This window comes from Callithrix jacchus, chromosome 2 (assembly GCF_049354715.1).
Source record: "Callithrix jacchus isolate 240 chromosome 2, calJac240_pri, whole genome shotgun sequence".
Classification (NCBI taxonomy): Eukaryota; Metazoa; Chordata; class Mammalia; order Primates; family Cebidae; genus Callithrix; species Callithrix jacchus.
The window spans coordinates 32170373-32192628 of NC_133503.1; the positions used below are offsets into that span (position 1 = coordinate 32170373).

At 45.0% G+C, this 22256-nt stretch overlaps 1 protein-coding gene across 3 annotated transcripts in view; it reads right to left on the bottom strand.

The window, feature by feature from the left end:
• SLIT3 (slit guidance ligand 3) overlaps positions 1 to 22256 on the bottom strand; it is a 641188-nt gene that overhangs the window by 618114 nt on the left and 818 nt on the right. Inside the window, exon 1 of one of the 3 annotated variants that reach the window (XM_035292104.3) lies at positions 21518 to 22000. The exons of 1 other annotated variant lie outside the window; for it this stretch is intronic. Coding sequence is in view for 1 of the 2 variants with exons in the window: in XM_035292103.3 (XP_035147994.3) it covers positions 269 to 282 (14 nt within the window). In the remaining variant the exon portion in view is untranslated. Of the gene's footprint in view, positions 1 to 268; positions 22001 to 22256 lie in introns of those variants that run through there. One more of the 3 variants, XM_035292103.3, reaches the window with a different exon arrangement.

Below are 22256 nucleotides of genomic sequence, written 5' to 3' on the forward strand. Positions count from 1 at the left end.
CCGTAATGTCTCTTCTTGACGATTCGAACTGTGTCGTCAATAAGTGGAGAAAAGTGTGGCTGGCCACCCATTTTCTTCTGAGAGCTGCTAACAAAGATTCCTGGAGTCCATCACCAATTTGGACTTCATCCTCTATCCTCTTTGGTTCAGCTAGTCCAAAGAGTCACCGGGGTGCCCTCCATTGGAACAAAGAGAACACTTCCTGGTTGGGATTCTGAGATTTTGTAACAATTATAACAATTCACCATCCTTCAAATCTTGCATTTACCTGCAAGGAGACATGTTATCTCCAGCTGACCCCACCTGCCAGAGATATTACTGCATGTTCATGTTTATCATCTTTGCGTTCCACAGTTGCCATGGTAGTAAAATTTACGCTCAACAGCCTCAGTGCCATTTTCAACTACAAATAGAATGATTGTGTTCCCAGTTTGGCTTGGCAGAGACAGAAATGTGCATCTACTATAGGCCGGGCTGTGTGCTACACACAAGGTCTAGGGGCTGAGGTGAATGAGAAAAGAATTTCTATAATTTTCCTCCTTTTAAAAGCAAGCTTTTTGTTTCTGTGATGAGATTTTTTTAAATTGTGGAAAAATTTACATCATATAAATTTTGCCATTTTAACTATTTTTAAGTGCACAGGTTAGTGGCATTAAGCACATTCACAATATTGTGCAACCATCACCATTTACATATATCCAAAACTTTTTCATTGCCCCAAACAGGAACTCTGTACCCATTAAGCCCTAACTCCCTATTCTCTCCTCCCCAGCCCATCACAACCTTTAATCTACTTTCTGTCTTTATAAATTTGCCTATTCTGGAAATATACTGGACATTTCATATAAGTCAAATAATATAATATCCTTTTGTGCTTGGGTGATTTTACTTAGCATCATCTTTTTTCTTGCTTTCTTTTCTTCTTCTTTTTGAGACAGGGTCTCACTCTGTCACCCAGGCTGGAATGCAGTAGCAGGATCATGGCTCATTGCAGACTCTATATCTGGGGCTCAGATGATCCTCCCACCTCAGCTCCCTGGGTAGCTGGAACTACAGGTATGCACCACTATGTCCAGCTAAGTTTTGTATTTTTGTACAGACAGGGTTTCAGGCAGGTCTCATGTTGCCCAGGCTGGTCTTGAACTCCTGGACTCAAGCGATCTGCCTGCCTTGGCCTCCCAAAGTGCTGGGATTACAGGTGTGACCCACCACAAGCAGCCAGCACAATGTTCTCAATGTTCATCCATGTTGTTGCATGTATCAGAACTCCGTTCCTTTTTAAGGTTGAATAATATTCCATTGTATGTATATACCACATTTTGTTTATCCATTCATGTGTTCACAGACACTTGGGGGCTTCCAGTTTGGCTATTGTGAATAATGCGGCGATGAAAGTTGGCATACAAGTATCTGTTCGAGACCCTGCTTTCACTTCTTTTGGTTATATACTTAAGAGTGGAATTGCCGATCCCATGGTAACCTTATGTTAAGAAACTGCCTTCCACAGCAACTGCACCGTTTCACATTTCACCAGCAATGCAGGAGGGGTCCGATTTCCAATGATACTTGTTACTCTCTGGGTGATGTTTTGTTTTTGACTATAGCCTTCACAGTAGATGTGAGGAGCCTCTTTGTTGTAAGAGTAAATTGGTGAGATAAGAAGTGGCTTGTTCACCACTGCATGAGGTGGACATGGGTACATGGAATACAGCTTTGCTGAATGAATAAATTGTCTCTCCTGTCCATAATATTGTAATATTCCTTTAGATCTGATGTCCTGCTCAGCTTTTCCCTGAATCCCCCGTTGATAGGATTCGGAACTCCCATAAGGAAGCCCAGCTACAGAGAGGAAACCCAGGCAGCAACTGAGATCACAAATAGGGGGCTTTCCTCCAGAGACCATCTGTACCATCTTCCTGCATTGTTCCCATGCCTGAAAGTCAGTAAGATCTGCTGCTTTAGAATCAGGAAGCCCACTTGGTAACACCTGAAAAGTAAGATAAGCTACAGAGTGTTGTGACTAGGAAAGCAAAGCAGTGAGCTGAACAGACTGGCCTGGATTTCAGTTCTGCCTCGTCCCACGTGTGGATTCATGGAAAAACTATTCATCCTCTCTGTGCCTTAACTTGGACCTAATCCTATTTTTGTGAGTACTAAAATTAATTAATAAAGGTACTTAGCACAGTGCCTGGAATACTGTGAGGTCTCAGTAAAAGTTAGCTCTTATTGTTATTATAATGCTCCAGTATTAATGCACAGACCCAAAGAAAACCCTTCTGATACTTCCACTGACCCCCCAAGATCCATGGGAAAACAGAAGTGGCTCCAGAATGAGAGGGCAGACTCATAGCTTCATTTCCTTCATTATCTTCCAGGTACAGAGCCAAGGTTTGAGACAAGGAAGCCCTCCGCCATGTTTGTTCACATGGGCTACCCATCCCTCAAAGTTCATTTTGGCAAGGGGTCTGGGGAGAGAGCAGAGCCATCACCACCAGCCTCTCCTGTAAGGCCTAGAATCCACACCTCGAGGGGTCTCAGAGAACTTTGACTGCGTTAAAACCCACAGATGAGACTAGAGTTGGTTAAAGTTTCCAAAGAGAAGGTTGATGGACAGGCCAAGAATTCATGCTCCAGGGGGCTGTAGCCTGGGAGAAAATCCGGGAGGAATGAGCCATGAGGCTAGGCCAGGTGGTATTTCATGTTGGCAGCACCGTAATTCTTATGTGTATGGAAGACAGCAGCATTCAGCTTGGCCTGACAGAAAGCTTTGTGTTAGACTGAAGCATATTGAAAAGATCAAAGTCCTATGGAATAAAAATACAGCTTCTAGGCCCAATACTTTCCCTGTGTGTAACTGAAAAGCTTTATTGGACATGGAGACCCCCTAAGCAAAAGCAAGTGTGAGTGAAGTGTGGTGAAGAAAGGAGCATCAGATAGCGGGGTCCTACAGGTCCGTGTAGGGTAACAACAGATGCAACTTGCTGAGTCAGGGCTTTCCCCATATCCCGTCTCATTGGCATGGAAGAGCAGCACCTTGTGTTGGGCAGTGTTAGCCCCATTTTATGGAGGAGGAAACTGAGGTTCTGAGTTAGGAACTAGCTGAATCTGTATGCATACATACAGCAAAGGAAGAGAAAGAGAAATTTCTGTGACTTACGTATATTACATATTAGGATGAATGCTCTGAAATTACTACTATTCCACCTTTTCTAACAACAAAAATGCCAATTCCACAGGGTTCAACCTAACGTATTATGTAAATAATAATTTAACAAGCTATATATAAAGTGTATCATACATGTCATATTTTATTCATCTTACAATGTTACCTATAAATTAAACAATATGCACAAGAGGCAGAATGCTTAGTGGTTAACAAGGTGGACTCTTGGATCAGACTGCATGGGAAACTTGACTCTGCCACTTATGAGCTTTGAGACATGGAGTAAATAATGTATCCTCTAGTGCCTTTGTTCCTTATCTGTAAAATGAACTAATAATAGTACCAACCTCACAGAACGGCTGTAAGAATTAAGAAAACACAAAGTGCTAAAACTGTGCCTGGCACATGTTACTTATTAGCAGTCATCACACTTGCTTTTGTTCACTAATTCCTTGCAAAAATCCTTGGCAATCATCAATACTACCTTCATTTCCCAGTGAGAAGCCTGGGACTCGGAGATTTGCCCAGGATTATACATCTAGCAAGGATGCATCAGGAATTCAAACTCAGGTCTTTCTGAGTCCCGAGTCCTGCTGTTTCTTGTAAGCTGCCCAGCTCCGCTGGGGGTCTCCTTGTGCCTTCATTTGCCATTCAGTGAAAGGAGAGGTTGGACCAGCTGACTTTATGGTTCCATCCAAAATCCTCATGCAAGGAGGTGATATCAAAGCAGCAGCATCAGAAATAACAGGATCAAATGCTTTCGTCCCACTGAGCGCAGTATCCTTAGCCATGTGGCAAGAAGCTTTCGGTATAAGGGTTCCAATTTTTTTTTTTCTTTTCTGCTATTTCTTTCCAGCATCCTCAGTACATTTCCTAATTAATCACTCCCACTTAATTTCCTAAAGCAATCACATCCTCCCCACAGGCAAGCGGCCTCATCTCAGGCAGAAGCACACACACCAGCTGGCCCCTCGGCTACGTGGGAGTGTGTGAGCAGCCCTTGGCCACAGCCCAAAGAGTGGCACAGACACAGGAAAAATGCAGTCTGGGAAGCTACACTAAGAGGACACTCTTGCCATTCTGGTGGCATGTGGGTTTCCTGGTGAGCAAAAGGGACACTGAGATTTGGTTCTTCAAGGAAGCCCTAAGGTGCAGAAGATCTGGCTGGAGCGTCACGGTATACAGGGAGACTCGACCAGCGGCTACTCTGTGATGCCGGGCAGGGCTGTGCTGGCCAGGTAGGAAGCTCAGATCTGTCTCCCTCCCAGTTTTGCTGATAACTTGCTGTGTGACTTTGGGCAACAGCTTTTCCTTTGTTGAGCCTCTGTTTTCCTATTTTAAAAATGGGAACAGTAATATATACAACACAGTGTGGTTTTAAGAAAGGAGCCACAAATACAATAGCCAAGAGGAACTGGACAGATGAGATCAATGAGCAAAGCTGGATCAAGCAAAAGAAAATCAACATGATGTCAAATGGCTGACATACTGTCTCAGCGTTGGGGTCACAACAGGGAGTGGTGGGGACTGCGGTGGAATGGAGACACACCTCATCTAAAAGCCAGTCAATTACTGCCATAGAGCCGAGCTGAGCTTCTGTTGCCAGCTTTTATTTTAGAAAAGAAGCTAGAAATAGATTTTTATATGTATTCACCTAATCTTATTATAAATGGTGGGGGGAATTGACATGAAAAATTACCTAAGCCAATAGCATTGGTCATTATTACTGTTACTATTAAACTTCTCTGTAACCCAGAACCCCCATTTGAAACAATGGATGTAAAGATTCCTGATAGCCATCTGTTCCATGGACATCTGCAAAAATTTCTGAGGGCACTAAGATTAAACACTGTGTGCACACAGTTACATTGCTTTATTAACTTAAGCATACTCCATCGACATTGGGCTAGCCAGTGTTTCTTAACCGGAGGTCATTTTTCCCCCAGGGGACATTTGGCAGTGTCTGGAAACATTTTTGGGTTGTTACGAAACAAGGGTACAACTGGAATCTAAGAAGCAGAGGTCAGAAATGTTGCTAAATATCTTATAATGAGAAGGACAGCTCACCAAACAAAAATATCCAACCCAACATGTCAGTAGTACCAGAGCGAGAAAGCCTGAGCTGCATGGACGTTTCCCTTTGCATCCCCTCTACAGAAAGAACTTTTTGAAGATAGAGACTTGGATAGGTTTTGTTAGCTATGGGAGAAGCCGGCAGGTGGGAGAACCAGCATCTATAATTATCTCCTCTGTGAGGCTCAAGGCCTTGCTTTCATTCTGCCTCCTACAGCCTCTGCTCGTCATTGTCTTAACAACTGTCACCTCGATACATTTCCCTCAAAAAAATCTGTTGAAGATGCGTAAGTCAGAAAACAGGCTCTGGGGAAACTGTGGCCTTATGAGATGAACCGGTCTGAGCCAAGGTCACTCAGCCAGTTGCAGGGCAAACCTGGGAGAAAATTCTCCTGGGTCCTGGTCCAGGTCCCTCGGGAAGACATCACTCCACTTTGCTGTTGCCATGGTAATTATAAATCAATTTTGTCTCTCCATTAAAGCAGTTACTCCACAGAACGTTCTCACAAAGGATTGTTGAACTTGCCCTAGTTATTCCAGGGATGTGAAAGTAATCACATTTTTGTATATTCTATAATTCTGGCGACATGTATGACTGTCCTTCACCTATAATGGGATAAATAAGTGAGGTTATATTGCATCGTGGTTGTCATGCATTGCTATGACTACCCCAAACAAAGAAAACTGTGCTAGAAGCAACCACAAACGATTCTCATTCACCCTAAGAAAGGACAGGAAAGGAGAACAGAGTGACTTTTACCATTCTTACATTATGCTGAATGTTTTACATATATTACCTCATTTATTCTTCCCTATAATTTGAAGAATTCCTTGAGGTCAATTTTCTCAAATACTGCTGTACATCAGAAACACCTGCAAGGTTTCCAAAATCCCAACATCCAAAAAGCACCCCCAAATCATTAAATCACACTCGCTGGGGACGGGCCTGGGCATCAGTAATTGTTTAAGTCTCCCCAGGTGATTGCAATATGCAGACAAGTTTGAGAACCAGGGCTTCAGGACTCATTATCCTTACTTTACAGTGATGCTGGCATCCTAAGGGAAAAATGAACTTGCCTAAGGGCACCCAGCTGGTGAATGGTAAACCTGTGATTCAAACCGGGTCTGCCTTTCTCCAAAGGCCATGCATCATCTTTCTCATTGTGCCATTTTCTCCCCAGAAGTTTGTTGTCTGTGGCTTTTTCATTTACTTGGAAATTTGGCTGCAGTCTTGTGAACTTGAGTGAAAGGGAATTCTCTAGAAAGCTATCAGAAATTCCTGGATTCAATGAGCATTTTAAGAACGGGTCTGGGGTGGGTGGAGAAGTAGGCATAGTCTGGTCTATGCTTTTGAAGGTGCTTAGAGGAAATGAAAAACCATTATGTCCAATCTCTTTTTTCCTCTGGTCAAGATTCCAATTCTAGAAAGAAAGGATCCAGTTGATCTGACTTGGGTCATAAACTTAGCCCTTGACTAGGAGAGGCCAAGAGCCTGATCAAAAATCTACCGGACTGTATCCCATAGATGCAGAAGATGACATGCCAATAATGAAAGAAAGGCTGCTGCTAGGAAGAGAGAGTGAACAAGTCCTAGGCAGCCGGAAAACCATGCATGTCTACCACAATAGAGGGGACTGAGGGACTTATGACAATTTCACAACTATGTGATGATTCCAAAGTAAAACTCGGCAAAAATCCAGAGGTTCATCCAATCAAAATCACTAAGACACATAAGGATCATTCAGAAGAAATATGCCACTGGAGGCATGGCCCTCAAAATCATTTGCAAAATGTTGTGAGATTTGTGCCTTTTTCTAAAGACAAGGTAAAAGTCTTCTTTCAGATTATTTAGACTCTTAAAAAACAAAAAAAGTAAGGTTAGGGCTCCTGGGAGGTCTTAGGGAAAAAAGGAGAAGCTCACAGTCAATGATTCCTAAGAGAGCTTCGGGTCCCAGGAACTACCCCAGAAAGTGAAGCCCAGTGACCTGGCTTGACACCAAAAAGACAAGGATAGTACAGTTTGCTAAATTTGAGCCAGTAATACAATGCTTAAAAAAAAAAAAAAGGCACAAGGTAAGAGCTAACATGTTTGCCCACAGTTACACAGCAGCAGGGGACAGGATCTATCCGGGGAAGAAAGCAGATGTGAACCTCTGAGCAAAACGATGATAACTGGAGGAAGCCAGGGGGTCTCCAGGGTCAGAAGCCAACAGAGATAATTCAAACTCAGCTGTGGATGTGCCAAAGTAAAGCACCGTCCCAGGCAGTTTCCCTGGGACCCTGAGCTCCTTTCCAAAGGGCTAGTTCTCTATCACATGAAGGTATCTTCCCAGACCTAGGCATCTGTAGACACCACCATGCAGAAATTTGAAAAATGAAGCCATTGTGAGTTATTAGCATTAAATGAATCATTGTTCAATTCATAAAGGTCACACTCTGTCACCAAGGATAGAGTGCAGTGGTGCGATCATGGCTCACTGCAGATTTACCTCCTGGTCTCAAGTGATCCTTCCCATCTCAGCCTCCTGAGTAGCTGGCACCACAGGTGTGCACTACCATGCCAGGCTAATTTTTTTATCTTCATATTTTGCAGAAATGGGGTCTCACTATGTGGCTTAGATGGGTATCAAACTCATAGGCTCAAGTGATCCTCTCGCCTCAGCTTCCCAAAGTGCTGAGATTACAGGTGTGAGCCACTGCCTCTGGCCCTGAATACAGATTCTTGAATCCAGATCTCTTTTGTGCTAAAGCTCCTGGTCTTTCCATCAAACCTGCTGCCTATCCAGCTCAATTTGATTTTTGAAAATATGTTGATTTTTGTCTCATTTTCATAAGCATTACACTAAACTTCTATGGAGAAATGCACAGCTCCTGCCCTCAAGGAACTTTTTGTCTACTTAAGAGATTAGATTATATGGTACAGAAAAATGATGATGATAACTATATGGCTGTGGAGGTTTTAAAACATAGCTGCAAATTCTGAGAGACTTCTTCCATGGAGCGATGGCCCCTACCCTTGTATCTGGACAAGCTAGTACTGTTCAAAGCAACAGAGCAGAGCAGAAGGGGTACTATGTTGCTTTTAAGGCTTAGTCATTAAAAGCCATGCTACTTTTGAGTTGTTTTGAGTTGCTGCACACCTCTTCTCAGAGTATGGGAAGTGTGGAACAACCATGTGAGAAGTTAGATTATTCAGAGGCCCCCATTTTGTGAGGAAGCTCAAGCCATATAGAGGTCACATGTGTAAACACCCTGGTCAACAGTCCCAGCTGAGCTCAGCCTTCAAGTCATCCCAGCCTAGGTGCCAGACCTGTGAGTGAACAGCCTGCTGGTGATTCTAGCACCCAGATATTCAAATCTCCCCTGGTCATTCCAGACTCTGCAGATGATGCCTCAGACAATATGGAGCAGAAAGAAGCCATCTCCACTGCACTGTGTCCAAAATCCTGTCCTACAGAATCATTAAGCATGATAAAATGGTTGTCACTTTAGAACACCACGTTTTGGGATGGTTTGTTAAGCAGCAAAATATAGCCATAATAATGGCTTTTTGAGTGATTATTTAATGCCAGACACTGTCTTCTAAGCTTGACATATATTACCTCATTTGATCCTCCCAGTAAGCCAGGGAAGCAGGTTACTATTAAACACCATGCCCAATATTACTTAGCTACTAATGGCATTCAAACCCAGGTCACACTAACTCTGGCATCAAAGCATCAATAATCTAAACTGCTGTACTATAGAGGAAGCAAAATTATGTCTTTGAATAAAACCTACAAAGCCCCAAGCCAGTTTTCAGAAACACCGACTGCTATTTTTTAAACTAAATATCTTTTTCTTTCTAATTTCAGAAGGCTTACTGTGGAGCTGAGCTAATTATTTGAGCCTTAATCAAGGACCAGCCACTCCCCAAAGCAGCTGTCCTGGCCTCTCTCTTGCCTCTAGAAAGTCTCTTGGGTTGGACAGATATTGGCTCATGTCTAAACCCCAAATCTCAGCCCCCAGAGATGAGGATGCATAGGGCTGAAAGGATCCTTGGAGATCATCCAGTCTACTTTCCTCATCCCCTTTAAAGATAAGGAAACTGAGGCCCAGAGAGGTCAAATGACTTGTCCAAGGTCACACGGTGTGTCAGAGGCAGGGCCAGGTCTCCAAATTCCCAGGCAAGCATTCTTTCCACTACACCACGCTGCAGTTGCTAAAAATTCCCCAGAGCCGCCTCCCTCGGCCCTCCTCTTGACAAAGCTATTTTCCCCCCACACAACTACACACAGTCACATTTGGCAAGAGGTGCTATCAGCCCTGCTCTGCTCATGAAATGCTGTTTTGCAACGGGGTCTCTTTGTTCGTTAGCAACACAGACAAAGAAAACTGTAGTGCAGTCTTCTTGGAAGAAGATGTTTCTTGTTTTAAAGATGGGAAGAGAGCTTCCTGGCTGAATATGGCTTGAATCAGCATGCAGCTCCAGTCAGGAAAGAACCCAGAGGAGACTTAAGTCTTTGCAAAATTTCTAGAATGTACAAGGAGGGCACACGGCAGGGAGAAGCTTATGGGAGACGTTTCAGAAAGTACTAAAATGTACGCCTAAACAGAGTAAACAGAGCAGATTGGTTACCATCTTGTGCTATGAAGCAATTAGAAGGGGAGGGGTGTTGGTGGGGAACTAGAGTCATTAAAAGATCCCATGAAGCAACTGGCCTTCCCAATTTTGGATTCCTGCTCCAGTCCTGGTTCCCAGTGTTCCTTCCCTTGTCGTTTTCTTCAGCTGGGATCTTCCCTCTCTAGACTCTAAATAAGCTGTAGCCTTGGTGCTGAGAGGCCTCAGGATATGATCTGCCATCCTGAATCACCCATCTGCTGCCTCTCCCCTCTGCTTCCACATTATTCCTTTTTTTTTCTTTTTTTTTGTGCTAGATGTGGTCCGTCTTCTGTCTCCCTAGCTTCCCAGATTGGCAGAGGCTTCTCATGGTTCTGCATGATCTTTGCACAGGATGAGGCAGAAATGAAGGCACCTTTTCACAAGGGCAGACCACACCAGAAAGCTGAGGTCGTCTCTGGCGACCTTTCTAATGCATTTCCCTCTGAAGACGGGCTGAGATCAGTGGGGAGGGAGTGGACCAGATGATCTCCAGAGATACCTCAAAAGCCTGAAAATCTCTTGGCTAGGGAAGGCAACAAGAGGGGGAGGAACAGAACCAAGTTCTATGGCACAAATTCAGAACTTGTACACTGGCAGCAGATGGAAAGGGAGGTGCCAGCTTCTAGCAGGAGGGGATGTGGTGGACGTGTTTCTCAGGGTGGTTGCAAGCCACAAGCCTTGCATTCCAAAGGACTGGGTGAGTGCTGCCTGAGAACCCCCCTCTGACACAGCCACAGCATAGGTCTCCAGGCACCAGGTGAGATCTCCAAAAAGAAATTCCTCTGGCCAAGTGAGAGTCTTAGACCCTTTCCCCCAGAATGGGGTCTTCCCCATCGCTGACCCCATGCTTAGGCAAACCTGCCCAAGGCATAAATTTTATTCCAAATTCCCCTCCTTCATTTTCCCCTAGGAAAATTCCTTCTGCTGAGTTAAACCTAAGAGAGAAAAATAAAGATATTACTACATCAGCGAAACAATGTCCCAGGGGTCCTTTGCAGCCTAGGAGGGGAAGGGAAGCTGACCCCCCAAAGAAGGCCCTATAACTCCTCATGGCCTCAAATGCTGCTGTGCTGTGTGTCAGTGTTTATGAAATGCTTCTCAAATAAGGTCAGTGTTCTACACAGAGTCAGGGCTCTAATAAAATGCAGAGCTTGTGCTGTTTGCCAGCTAGCTGCAGAGGAATACTTGAATGCTTTCTCAGATACAATTGTTCTTGGATTAATATATTCCCCATGAGTTTTTTTTAATTCCACTTGTACTATTTTTTTATGATGTGTGAGGCTTTCTACATATTTGTACCCACTAAAAGGGATGAGGGGAACTTGCTTTCATCAATGATTCCTGAGGGTTTGGTGCTACATCCTTCATGGTTCTAGCATTTCCCCCAACCTGTAAATTGCCCACTCTGAACCTAGCCTGGTAGCCTTTGCCTTGTCAGTCATTTGGAGGGAGAGACAGTCCAGACTAACTTTGAAGTTGGTTTGAGCTGTTCTAGTTATGAGAACATTTCATTTGCTTTATTCATTGTGGTAGCCACTCAATAAATGGCTCCTTTAAATGGCTGCATCCTTCACAGATTCCCTTATTTATTCCTACTGTCCTGGACACTGTCACTTATTAGTTGCCCGGTCCTCTAAACTCCACCTGGTTAAGCTGCTGACATGGCTGGTGTGAGGTTATATTTTAATCTGTAAAAGATGCATCTTGTTAAGTGGAAAAAGAAACTGGAACAAGAGTTTGAAGACTTGGGTGAATCTGAGCGAGGGTTTGGAGCTCCCCGAGTTTCTTCATCTGTAAATGAAAGCTTCTAAAATATACCCTGATCATCTTCCAGATACAGGATTTAGTGGTTCAATTCAGATTTTGTGGGTGGACTCATTAAGGTATTCACATAGCTCTAAATTTAGAAGGCATTTGGAGACATCTGATCTCATTCAAACCTTGCATCAGCCCCCTGAGATGAGTGTTATTTCTCCCATCCTAAAGGTTATAGATGAGACAATAGAGACTGCAGAGGCACTCAGACAGGCCAGGCAGTTAGAAAGTGACAGAAACCAGGATTCAGCTTAGGTCTTTCTACTCATTTCAGCTTATATCCAGATTGTACTCCCCATTGGCTTCCCACTAATTCCACTTAGAATCCCCGTACACAGAGCACTTTCTACCTACATTCTAGAGCCCAGCAGAGAAGGAGAGGAAAGAAAGAATGTCAGTAAAACGCTAGATAGTCCAGAAATTTCTGCAACACCTTTCTGAGCAGGACAGCTCTCCAGTGAGATCATCATTGCTGTGCTTTTGAATTACAAAATAATCCATCCTATTTGGGGTACAGGGAGTTCAGGAGTAATTCATCATTTACAGAGCCCAGCCCTGGGGCACCTTTATATGCTGCGCCGGACATGACAAAAGATTTCAGATGCCCAAGAAGATGAAGTCTGAGGTTGTTTCCAGGGCAGAGCTCTGAGTTTGTTGCAAGTCTCCAGTCTCTGGTGAAGGTTCAGGCCATGAAATTCAATCTCAGGACCTGGGGCTCTGATGGTGACAGTCCAAATTCAATTCCAAGACTGTGGAGAGCTACCCAGAGGGCAAGAAGCCAAGATAGAAGGATTAAGGCAGGAGCCAGGAGCAGCTAAGGCTCAGACAGATGCAAAGATGCACAATTCTATGGTCAAGTCATAAACCTCAGATTAGAAGATAATCGTGGAATCCATAGCATGCAGACGTACCGGAATCAGGGCACTCACTAGGGCACACACTAGGACATATGCTAGAACATACACCAGGGCAAACACTAGGGCACACACTAGGGCACAGGCTAGGGCACACACTAGGATATACACTAGAACATACACTAGGGCATATGCCAGGGCACATGCTAGGGCACATGCTAAGGTGCATGCTAGGGCATACACTAAAGCATATTCTAGGGAAAACACTAGGGCATATTCTAGGGCAAACGCTAGGGCATATGCTAGGGCATACACTAGGGCACATGCTAGGGCACACACTAGGGCACACACTAGGACATATCCTAGAGCACACACTAGGGCATATACTAGAGCACACACTAGGGCATACATAGTGATATAAGCTAGGGCATACAGTAGGCAATACACCAGGGCACATGCTAGGGCTTACATGGGGTATATACACTAGGGCATACATTAGGGCATGTGCTAGGGCACACACTAGGGCACATACTAAGGCATACACTAGGGCATGTGTTAGGGCACATGCTAGGGCAAAGGATGGGTATGCCTGGTAACAGTCAAGCTAGAGAGGTAGAAAAACTCAAGAGGGAGGCAAGGTGGGTGGTTAAGTGTGCTGGAAGGCTTTCAGGAGCCACAAGATACACTGCTGCCAATGCAGCTCCCATCATTTCACGTTATGCTCAGGCCCATCTAGTCATGAATTTCTGTGACTCTATACCTTGTTCCCATTTCTACATACGGGGCCCCTATCAGTCTTCAAGCTCCATACCAAGGCTGCCTATTTCCCCAAACCGGGCACGATGGGTCTGTTTTGCCGGGTGTCCAGATCACATCCTTGACGTTCCTCTTAATGCTTCGCATCAAACAGGAGCTCAGTGGTTTAAGCTAAACTCATCGCATTTTTCTTCTTGTTGTTTTTATTTGAGAATTGAGTTTGGAAGACAGAAAAGGAGACTGCCTTGAAAGCTTCTGGAAGGAATGACAGGACCGGGAGTTGGAGTGCAGCCTCTGAGACCAGTCTGACTGGATGAACCCTGCCTCTCCTGTTCCTGACTGGGGATGTCATTTCACGCCTCTGATGTAGTTTCCACATCTGTAAAATGGAGACAGTACTCCTGCCTACTTCACATAACTGTTCAAATAGGAAATGAGTTCATGCATGTGAAGTGTAAGAGCAGTGCCAGGCACAGAGAATCGCTCAAGAAATGCCAGCTATTGTTGTGGTGATGACGGTTGTCATTGCTGTTGTTTACAGAGGCTTGGGGACCCTGTAGGCCTCAGTCCCTTATGCTCCATCCTCCATTATATCTGCCCCCAGAACTACTCCAGAAAATGTGCCATATGCCGATGGGTACCCAAGATGCTAAGGGAAATTGCTGTGTTTAAAACCTGTAGCTACCTAAGCTCTGCTATTGGCAGAAAGGCTCAATCCCCCAGGCTAAAATTTTTACCAGAAGAGAATAACACATATATACATATACATACAACACACACACACACACACACACGCCTCACATCCTGTGCTGGAGGGACTTGTGGTACTAGCCTAAAAGGACAGAACTGAAGCTAAAGTCATGATGGAAAGTTCCATGAGAAACCAAGAGCTTAGAGAAAATTCAGCAAGCTGAAGAATTAAGCATTAATAGGAAATTATTCCAGAGAAAATATGAACCAACAGAACCCCAGGGAAAGAAGATGCTACAAGCCAAGAAGACCTTAACATTTTTTTCCATCCAAGCCAGAAAGAACAGGGCAATATATTTATGTAACCCACACGCCAGATTGTAGAAAGATTTTGAAAAAAATGCACAGAGAACTCTGCTGATTATATTGACAACTTGGATAAAGATCCATAGGGCAAGCTCATTAAAATTGCAGAGGAAATAAATACTGGGAGATGGGGAAAGGAGTAGTTAATTGCTAGATGAGGAAATCGAAATAGAAAATGCTCCTGAAAAGCTGATGAAATGAAATGATTTGCCAAAAGTTAATTAGGATAAATGCAAAGTGTTGCATTTAGACTCCAAAAAGTCAAGTGCACAAGGCTAGGAGGGGAGACAGCAAGCTAACCACAGGGAAGGCTGGGGAGATGCAGGGATGCCAGACAGCCTGGTCAAAATGAGCCCGCCCAAGGCTATCACTGGCCAAAGGGAAAATCTTCCTTTGAATGTGCTGGCTGATAGAAGTCAAATAAAAAAGTGAGGGGTGGAAGGTCTCCTTCTAACTAATGCAGTCAAAGAAGACTAGAACCTATTTAGAGGAAGAGAACTAGGGATAGAGGACAAGGCCTATGCCCAAACTGTACCACATACAGAATAGTTGAGGCATTTGTAAAAATGTAAGGAGACTCCGGTAAATGGGTGGTGAGAAACACCACAGCAATAAGGCTTTCATAAACCTATCATTTGGAAAAAGGATTATACTTGCTCTGGGTAATAACAATCAATGAGAAATAAGTCCAACCCCCACACAAAGAAAACTTTCTCATTAGGACTGTTTTTTTGTTTTGTTTTGTTTTTACTGGAATAAATTGCTTTAGGAAGAACTGAGCTCCCCGTCACTAGATTTAATTAAGCAAAGGAGGCTAACTGACCACCTTCTTCTAAATTGTGCTGATGGAAGACCAGCCTTCATGTGGTTGGAACTTGGACAATGGACCTCTTTCAACCCCGATGATCTGTTTCTCTTAATGAAGCTTCATCCTGATCATGCTCTGATATGAGGTCTATACTCAGTAGGACTTTTGATCATAATAATGACAGGAACATTGTTGGAGGGTGCCCTCAATTCCAGGCAGCCTATGTGGATTAATACAGCATCCTTTGAAGGGAGTATTATTATTATTCCCATTTTACAATGGAAAAACTGAGGTCACCAGCCAGTAGGTGACAGAACCAGGATGTGAGCCTGAGAGTCTGGCTCTAGTGCCACAATTTCTCACCTTCTGTGTCCACTCAGTACGGAAGGCTCTAATCATGCACTTCTTGGCCAATTCTTTCTAGGGTTTCACTGTATCAAACGTGGTGCTGACAACACAACTATGAAGACCACAGAGAGTGGGGAAGAAAAGTTACCTCTTGACAGGCCAGCAGTCATAGTAGCTACAGAGCACGGTCCAGGCCTACAGAGCAGAGAGGTAGGTTCCCATCATGAGCATCCAACCTGGGCAACACTGCTTTAAATTTAAGGATGGGGAACAATGAAGAGCGGAGAGCCCCGGGAGCTCAGCGCAGTGCCGGGGCACCCTCTACAGCCATTCTGCTTGGGGTTAGCAGTGGTCCAGAAGAGCTCTCTGGGAACGCCTCCACTCCTCGTTTTTCCTTTCTTTTCAGCAGTTCTAAAAAGGGTTAAGACCACCTTCCATAATGAGGGTGGAGCCTGCTAGTAAATACAGCTGTTTCAAGTAAAAGCAGTAATAGAGGCAGACATGGGAAGTCAGGAAAAAGAGGCAGTTAGGGAAAGACAGAAGGAATGAGCATTGAAAAAAAAAAGTCAGGGCCAAAACTTCCCCACGAAAACCCACCCCCCAAAAATAAATAAATAAAATGCATTCCTTATTTAGATATACCACAAAGCAACAAACCTATGGAAAAGATATAAACCACTTTAACAGTAATCCCCTTTTTATGGAACAGAGGCCAAAATGGCCTTTGCTGTAAGGGCAGAACCAAGAGCAGAGAGAGAAAAGGAATGACCGAGCCAGGAATTGGGTACAACCCACAAGGAGGCAAGGAACTTGCCTCCCCAGGGCTTTGGGTTGGAGCAAATTTAGGGTGGGCATCTCAAACCTTTCAGCTGGATAGGGCCTGAGATGAAGAGACAAAAACAATAGCCATGGTCAGTAACGTGAGTAGTTTGGGGAGGGCTCCTAGGTGCCAGATGGATTCATGTATCACTTATTGATGGGGATGTGTTCTAAGAAACTCATCATTAGGTGATTTTGTCGATGTGCAAAGCTCTTGGAGTGCACTCACACAAGCCCCAATGGTATGCCCTACTACACGCCTAGCCTATGTGGGACAGCCTTCTGCTCCTAGGCTCCAAACCTGCATAGCATGTTACTCTACTGAATACTGTAAGCCACTGTGACACAATGGTAAGTATGAGTGTTTTTAAAACATACCTAAACACAGAAAAGGTACAATCGAAATATGGTATAAAAGAGCAAAAATGGTACATCTACATAGGGCACTTGCCAGAAATAAAGCCTGCAGCACTGGGAGTTGCTCTGGGTGAGTCGGTGAGTGAGTGCTGAGTGAATGTGAAGGCCTAGGACGTTACGGTACACTGTAGACTTGATCAACACTACACACTTAGGCGACATGAAATGTATTAAGAATAAAGTGATCGCACTATGATGTTACAAAAGCTACAATGTCACTAGGCAAGAGGGATTCTTCAGCTCCATTTCAATCTTATGAGAACACCATCCTCTGTGTTGTCCACTGCTGACCAAAATGTCATTTTATATAGCACATGACTGTACTGTGTTAAGCACTCCCTGTATATTATTTCATTTAATCCTCCCAATGGGGAAGATTCATATACATACTTTACAGTTAGGAAATCATAGAGGGATAAACAATCACAGCAATGAGCGAACAACATGGTAGGCACCGTGCTGAGCACTTACAGGGACTGCCTCAGGCTATATTCACAACATCCCCGTGAAGACAGTGAGCTTATCATCCTGGTATCACAGGTGTAGAAATAAGGTACAAAAGAATCAAACACACTGCAGTCCACAGCAATAGTGTAACACGCCCACAGTGCAACAGCAAGGATGTAACTGAGCTGCAATTCACACCCAGAGCCATCTGTCTCCGGAGCGCCTCCCTAACCACAATGCTTGGGGGTTGGCAACCTTCTTGCCACAGCCCACATTGCCAAGGCAAGAGATCCTTCAGCGGCAACTCACTATTCCATCTCTCTTTCCAGGAGAGACAGAACTCTGTGACAACAAACGATACTGGAGAGAAAACAACATAACAATCAAAATGGCAAAAATGCAGAAATAATAGAAAATCCAGATGATCAACAAAAGCAGAACTTATCAATTAATACAAGAAGAGCAGCAATCAAAACCCACAGAGCGCTCAGGATGATGCTGATGAGTTCCTGATTAGAAAGTCCTATGGTTTAAGTGCTCAGGATTTCCAGCTCTTTTCATGGGCGTGTGCACAGTAGGAGTTTTGCAGGGTTGCTAAGCAACGCCTGGCAACCAGACTTCAGAGTAGATCACTCAACAGGAGTCCTTGGTAACTCTAGTAAGGCAATAGATTTTAGTTCATAAAATCCAAATTTTAGATACTCTTAATAACTCATGTCACAGGTGACTAGTAAGGAGCCCTTAGTCATAAGCCAAAATGCAAATCTAGAATGTTCCATCTTTCACTTGTAAGAACTAAAGGAGGACTTGCGTTTTTGAGGCACATTCTTCCTTTATTGAATACATATTTGCTGAAAACCTACTGTGCGCCAGGCAGTGTTCTAGACACTAGGGAAGCAGATCTTGACAGTTCCCCTAGTGGACCATAACCAAGAAAACCACTAAGACTATACAAGAATTCTACTTCACAAAAGTGAGGCCCAGAGAGGTAATGCAATCTGTTCAGAGTTGCACAGCACCCTGGAGGGTGTACAGGTCCACTGGAGGCGGGCCCACCCTGGAGGGTGTACAGGTCCACTGGAGGCGGGCCCACCCTGGAGGGTGTACAGGTCCACTGGAGGCGGGCCCACCCTGGAGGGTGTACAGGTCCACTGGAGGCGGGCCCACCCTGGAGGGTATACAGGTCCACTGGAGGCAGGCCCACTCAGCTGCTCCTTAGTCTGTCCATGAGGGCACTATGTTTCCCTTAAAGGCCATATCACCATGGTTGACCCAGAGAGGTCCCATAATTCACGAGCTTGTCCCTGTCCTCTAAGGACTAGCCCTGAGGGCTGGAAGTACCGGACGCAGGGCTTGGCTGTTGAGCATCTTGGAAAGTCTCCCACTTGACCTCAGGACTTCTGTGGTCAAGTGAGGGAAAGCCTATGACATGGTGCCGGTTTTTATTGGACCCAACCACCAGCAAAGCCAGCCGTCATCTGGAGTGATGGAGAAAATTAAGTTACCACATTCTCATGTTTCAGCCTTTCGCCCGATCTCCTTCGCAAACAGGAAATGTTTATTTAAATACAGCAGTCTCCAGCATGTTCCAGAGCCAAGTGAAAAACCAAAGATGTCCACTCTTGCCCCCACTCCACTGTTCAGGCCACCCCTCACTGCAGGGAGAAGTGGGCCTCTGCCTGCCTCTAGGCAGGACGGCAGGATGGGGAGAAGTGGCCCCATGTGAGAGTTCATTTTCATCTGCCTCCTCTTTTTCCAGGCTGAGATTGTGGTTGGAGAAGAATGACATCTGTGGGCTCCTTTTGTAGTCAGAAGGGTAAGTGCAACATCTGTTTACTCTGTGCTCCATGGTAAATGTTTGGTTTCAGGCACCACCATTCACTTCCTCTCCTCTCGTCCTCTATCTTTGCTGCATGGATAATAAATTACACTGAATTCTTCTCTGCATTTATTTAGCTTTCTTGTGGGTGTCACCTCCTCATGGAGGGGGAAAAATTGTCAGTAGTTTATAAAAGACAGAGTTTCTTTTTCTGCCTGATGTGCTGACATTATAGAGAAGATCTTGGAACACAGACCCCCGACTCTGATTCTGGCTTCATTATGAACAATTCAGGCCCCATTCCAGGCCTGAAGCAAAGCCCAAATGGGGAGCACGTTATCCCCACTCAGGTTTTCCTTAATGTCATAACACAAGGTTTCAGAAGTCAAAAGCATCCAGAGAAACAATATACACAGACACACACACATACAAATCCCTTCATCAAAGGCTTTTGGGGAGGCAGAGTATCAAGAATGTAGAACGGAGAAAATGCTGTTTCTTTGTTTTAAAACACAATTTAAACATTTGAGATTGGAAAATTGGATTTTAGGATGGTCCTGAGCATCTGAGGACAGTGCTGACAAAACGTGCCCCATGGCAACATGAGCCCTGGGGAGTTCAAAAGGCTCCCCAAAGCAAGTCTCCTTCTTCTGTCTTTTGCTTACATTCCTTACGATGAAGGGCTGGTTTTCTTCTGTATATGCAATGATTCTATATACAGTTTCTGGAATGCAGTAGAGGTTCAAGTCATGTTTGTTCTCAAACTCCTAGGCTCAAGCGATCCTCTCACCTCAGCCTCCCAAAGTGCCACTGCGCCCAGCCCCAAGTAATGTTTGTTGAATTAATGAAGGCAGGAATAAATGAGTGAGTCCTCTCTGAAGAAATCCTTGGCAGAGTGTAAAAATGCCAAATATCCCCCAAGAGTTTTCAGAATTGAAAAGTGGCATTTGAGTTGGCTGAGAGGCGGGGTTGGTAAAGGACATTGGTGGTGAAAGACTGTTGGTGGGCTGCCCTGAAACCCTGCAGTGAACCTGACCCAGCTTGCTCCTAAACGCTGTCCCCCATTCCCAGGGAGGAAGGGGACTAGAATGAGATACCATCGCAGCACCCCCATGCACCTTAGCCAAAGTGACACCAGTGACCACAACTGAGGCAGATGAGACCAGGGGTATCAAAGCAGCTCCTGCTCTGCCATTGCTGGTTAAAGACAGGCTGCAACTGCAGCAGGAGGTCTATGGGGACCACCAGGACTCCAGTCTCCACACCATTGGTTCTGGAGCTGATGGGCTTCCCTGAGCTGCACAGATCTCCAAAGGGAGATGACTGAGTGGCATGCTGGCGTGGGTACTATTCCTACAGCTTTGGGAAACTTCCTACATACCAGGAGGAGAGGGGTTTACTCTTCTTGGTTTCCCAACATGCAGCACGTTTTGGAAGATGAGGAAGAAGTAGTTCAAGACCCCAAGCAGCAGACCTAACATCAAAATGAGCTGCACATTTGCAGGGTATGACAGAAGCAGAAGCAACAGCAGCCTATTCTAAGATCCAAGTCCAGCCAGGACCCTCCCGGGACTGTTTGTTTATAGGTCATGGCCCAGACTGACCCTTGTTCCAAGGATGAACAGGGGAGCGATAAGGGTTGTGGGCTTAGGAGCCAGTCAGGCTTGGATTCAAATAATTCACTCACTGCGTGACCTTGAGTAAATGACAAGACGGCTTAACTGTAAAATGGAGTAATAAGCATTGCCTATGTAACTAATAAGGCTATTGTAGAGATTCAATAAGATAGTACATATACACAAATCAAGGCATGAAAAGCATTTATCAAACGTTAGCTATAGTTATTATTTCAGTAACTCATGTGGCTAGCACTGGTGTGAGGAGGAGGAGGGGAACTTAGTTTACAAGTTATAGATATCTAAAAATAGCACTAAAACAAGTTTTTCACTGCTCTGGACTAACATAATATCTGAACTAAGGTGCGGAAAAACTGGATTCTGGCCCTTTTATTGCCATCAACTTGCTGTGTTTTCTTGGGCAAGTCGTTTTACACTTCCAAGCCTGGTTTTCAACATGTGTTAATGAAGATTCCGCTCTCACCCTTTAGGATTGTGTGGTTCAACCCAACAGAACAATCACTGCACTTGAGGGAAAAAAAAGTTTTGAGCCAAAAGAAGAAGAGAGCACCAGGAATAAGGAAGACAGTTCTGTTGAGTCTCCACCCAGAGAGGCACAAAGAAGTGGAAGAGAAGATGAGGTGGGGTGATAGGAGGTGACTAACAGGAATAGCACACTCTAGGACAATGCCTGTCATTAATACTCTCTTGCAGCCTGAAGTCTGGAAGAGAGTGGAAGATCCAGGCGCCTACCCCTAAGGCACATGAGGAAGGGGAAAGAGGGAGAGCAAGACATGGAGGGAGTCTACCACACTAGAGCAAACCCTCACCCACTTCTCGGCTGGGTTCCCAGTAAGGCTCCCACCCACTCCACCGTTTCTTACCCAACTCCAACTGCCGACGAAGAGGAGCCCACCCCGGAGTCCAAGTTTTGAATCTGGTCCGAGGATCAAAATGATAAACGTTTCCAAAACGTTGACATATGAAAAGTAAATATTTGGTTGCACAATTGGGGCTAAAACGAGGGTCAATCCACCCCATTCTCCAAGCGCCTCGCCACTCGCTGCCAAGCCCAGGATCCGAGGCTGAATGCGGTTTGTAAGATTATAACGCTGGGTCTCATTTGAAGGGTTGTCAGCATTTCCATTCTCCAACCCCGTTCGGGGAGGCATTTAGAACCGAGCCCTAAAAATTCACCCGGGGCTGCAACTTGGCATCTCCCAGGCTGCGCTCCAGGTAGAGCGGGTTTTGAGAGCACCCACTCTGAATCTGTCCAGTTCCTCAGAAGTTAAACCTTCACCCACACTCAACTTTCCTTGCAAGGGCAGCCAGAGAGCGGCTGGCCCATTCTGATCTCCAAGCGGGTCAACAGTCTGGGGCCCTCTCTCCCGCCTCCGTGCCTTGACGCCCCATCATCCTATAGCTTTCTCTTTCGCCTGCCCCCCTTTTTAATAAGCGCAGACCCCTGGCCCTCACCCTAAGACCACAAGGCTGCAGTGTTCTTGCCTCCCCTCACCTCCCGCCAGCTACTCCTTGGAAGCTGTCAGCCGGCCCTGTGTCTGGAGCCTTACCCCTGGAAAGGCACTGCTCTTTGCCCTTCGCGGGGGCTTCGAGACCTCCCTT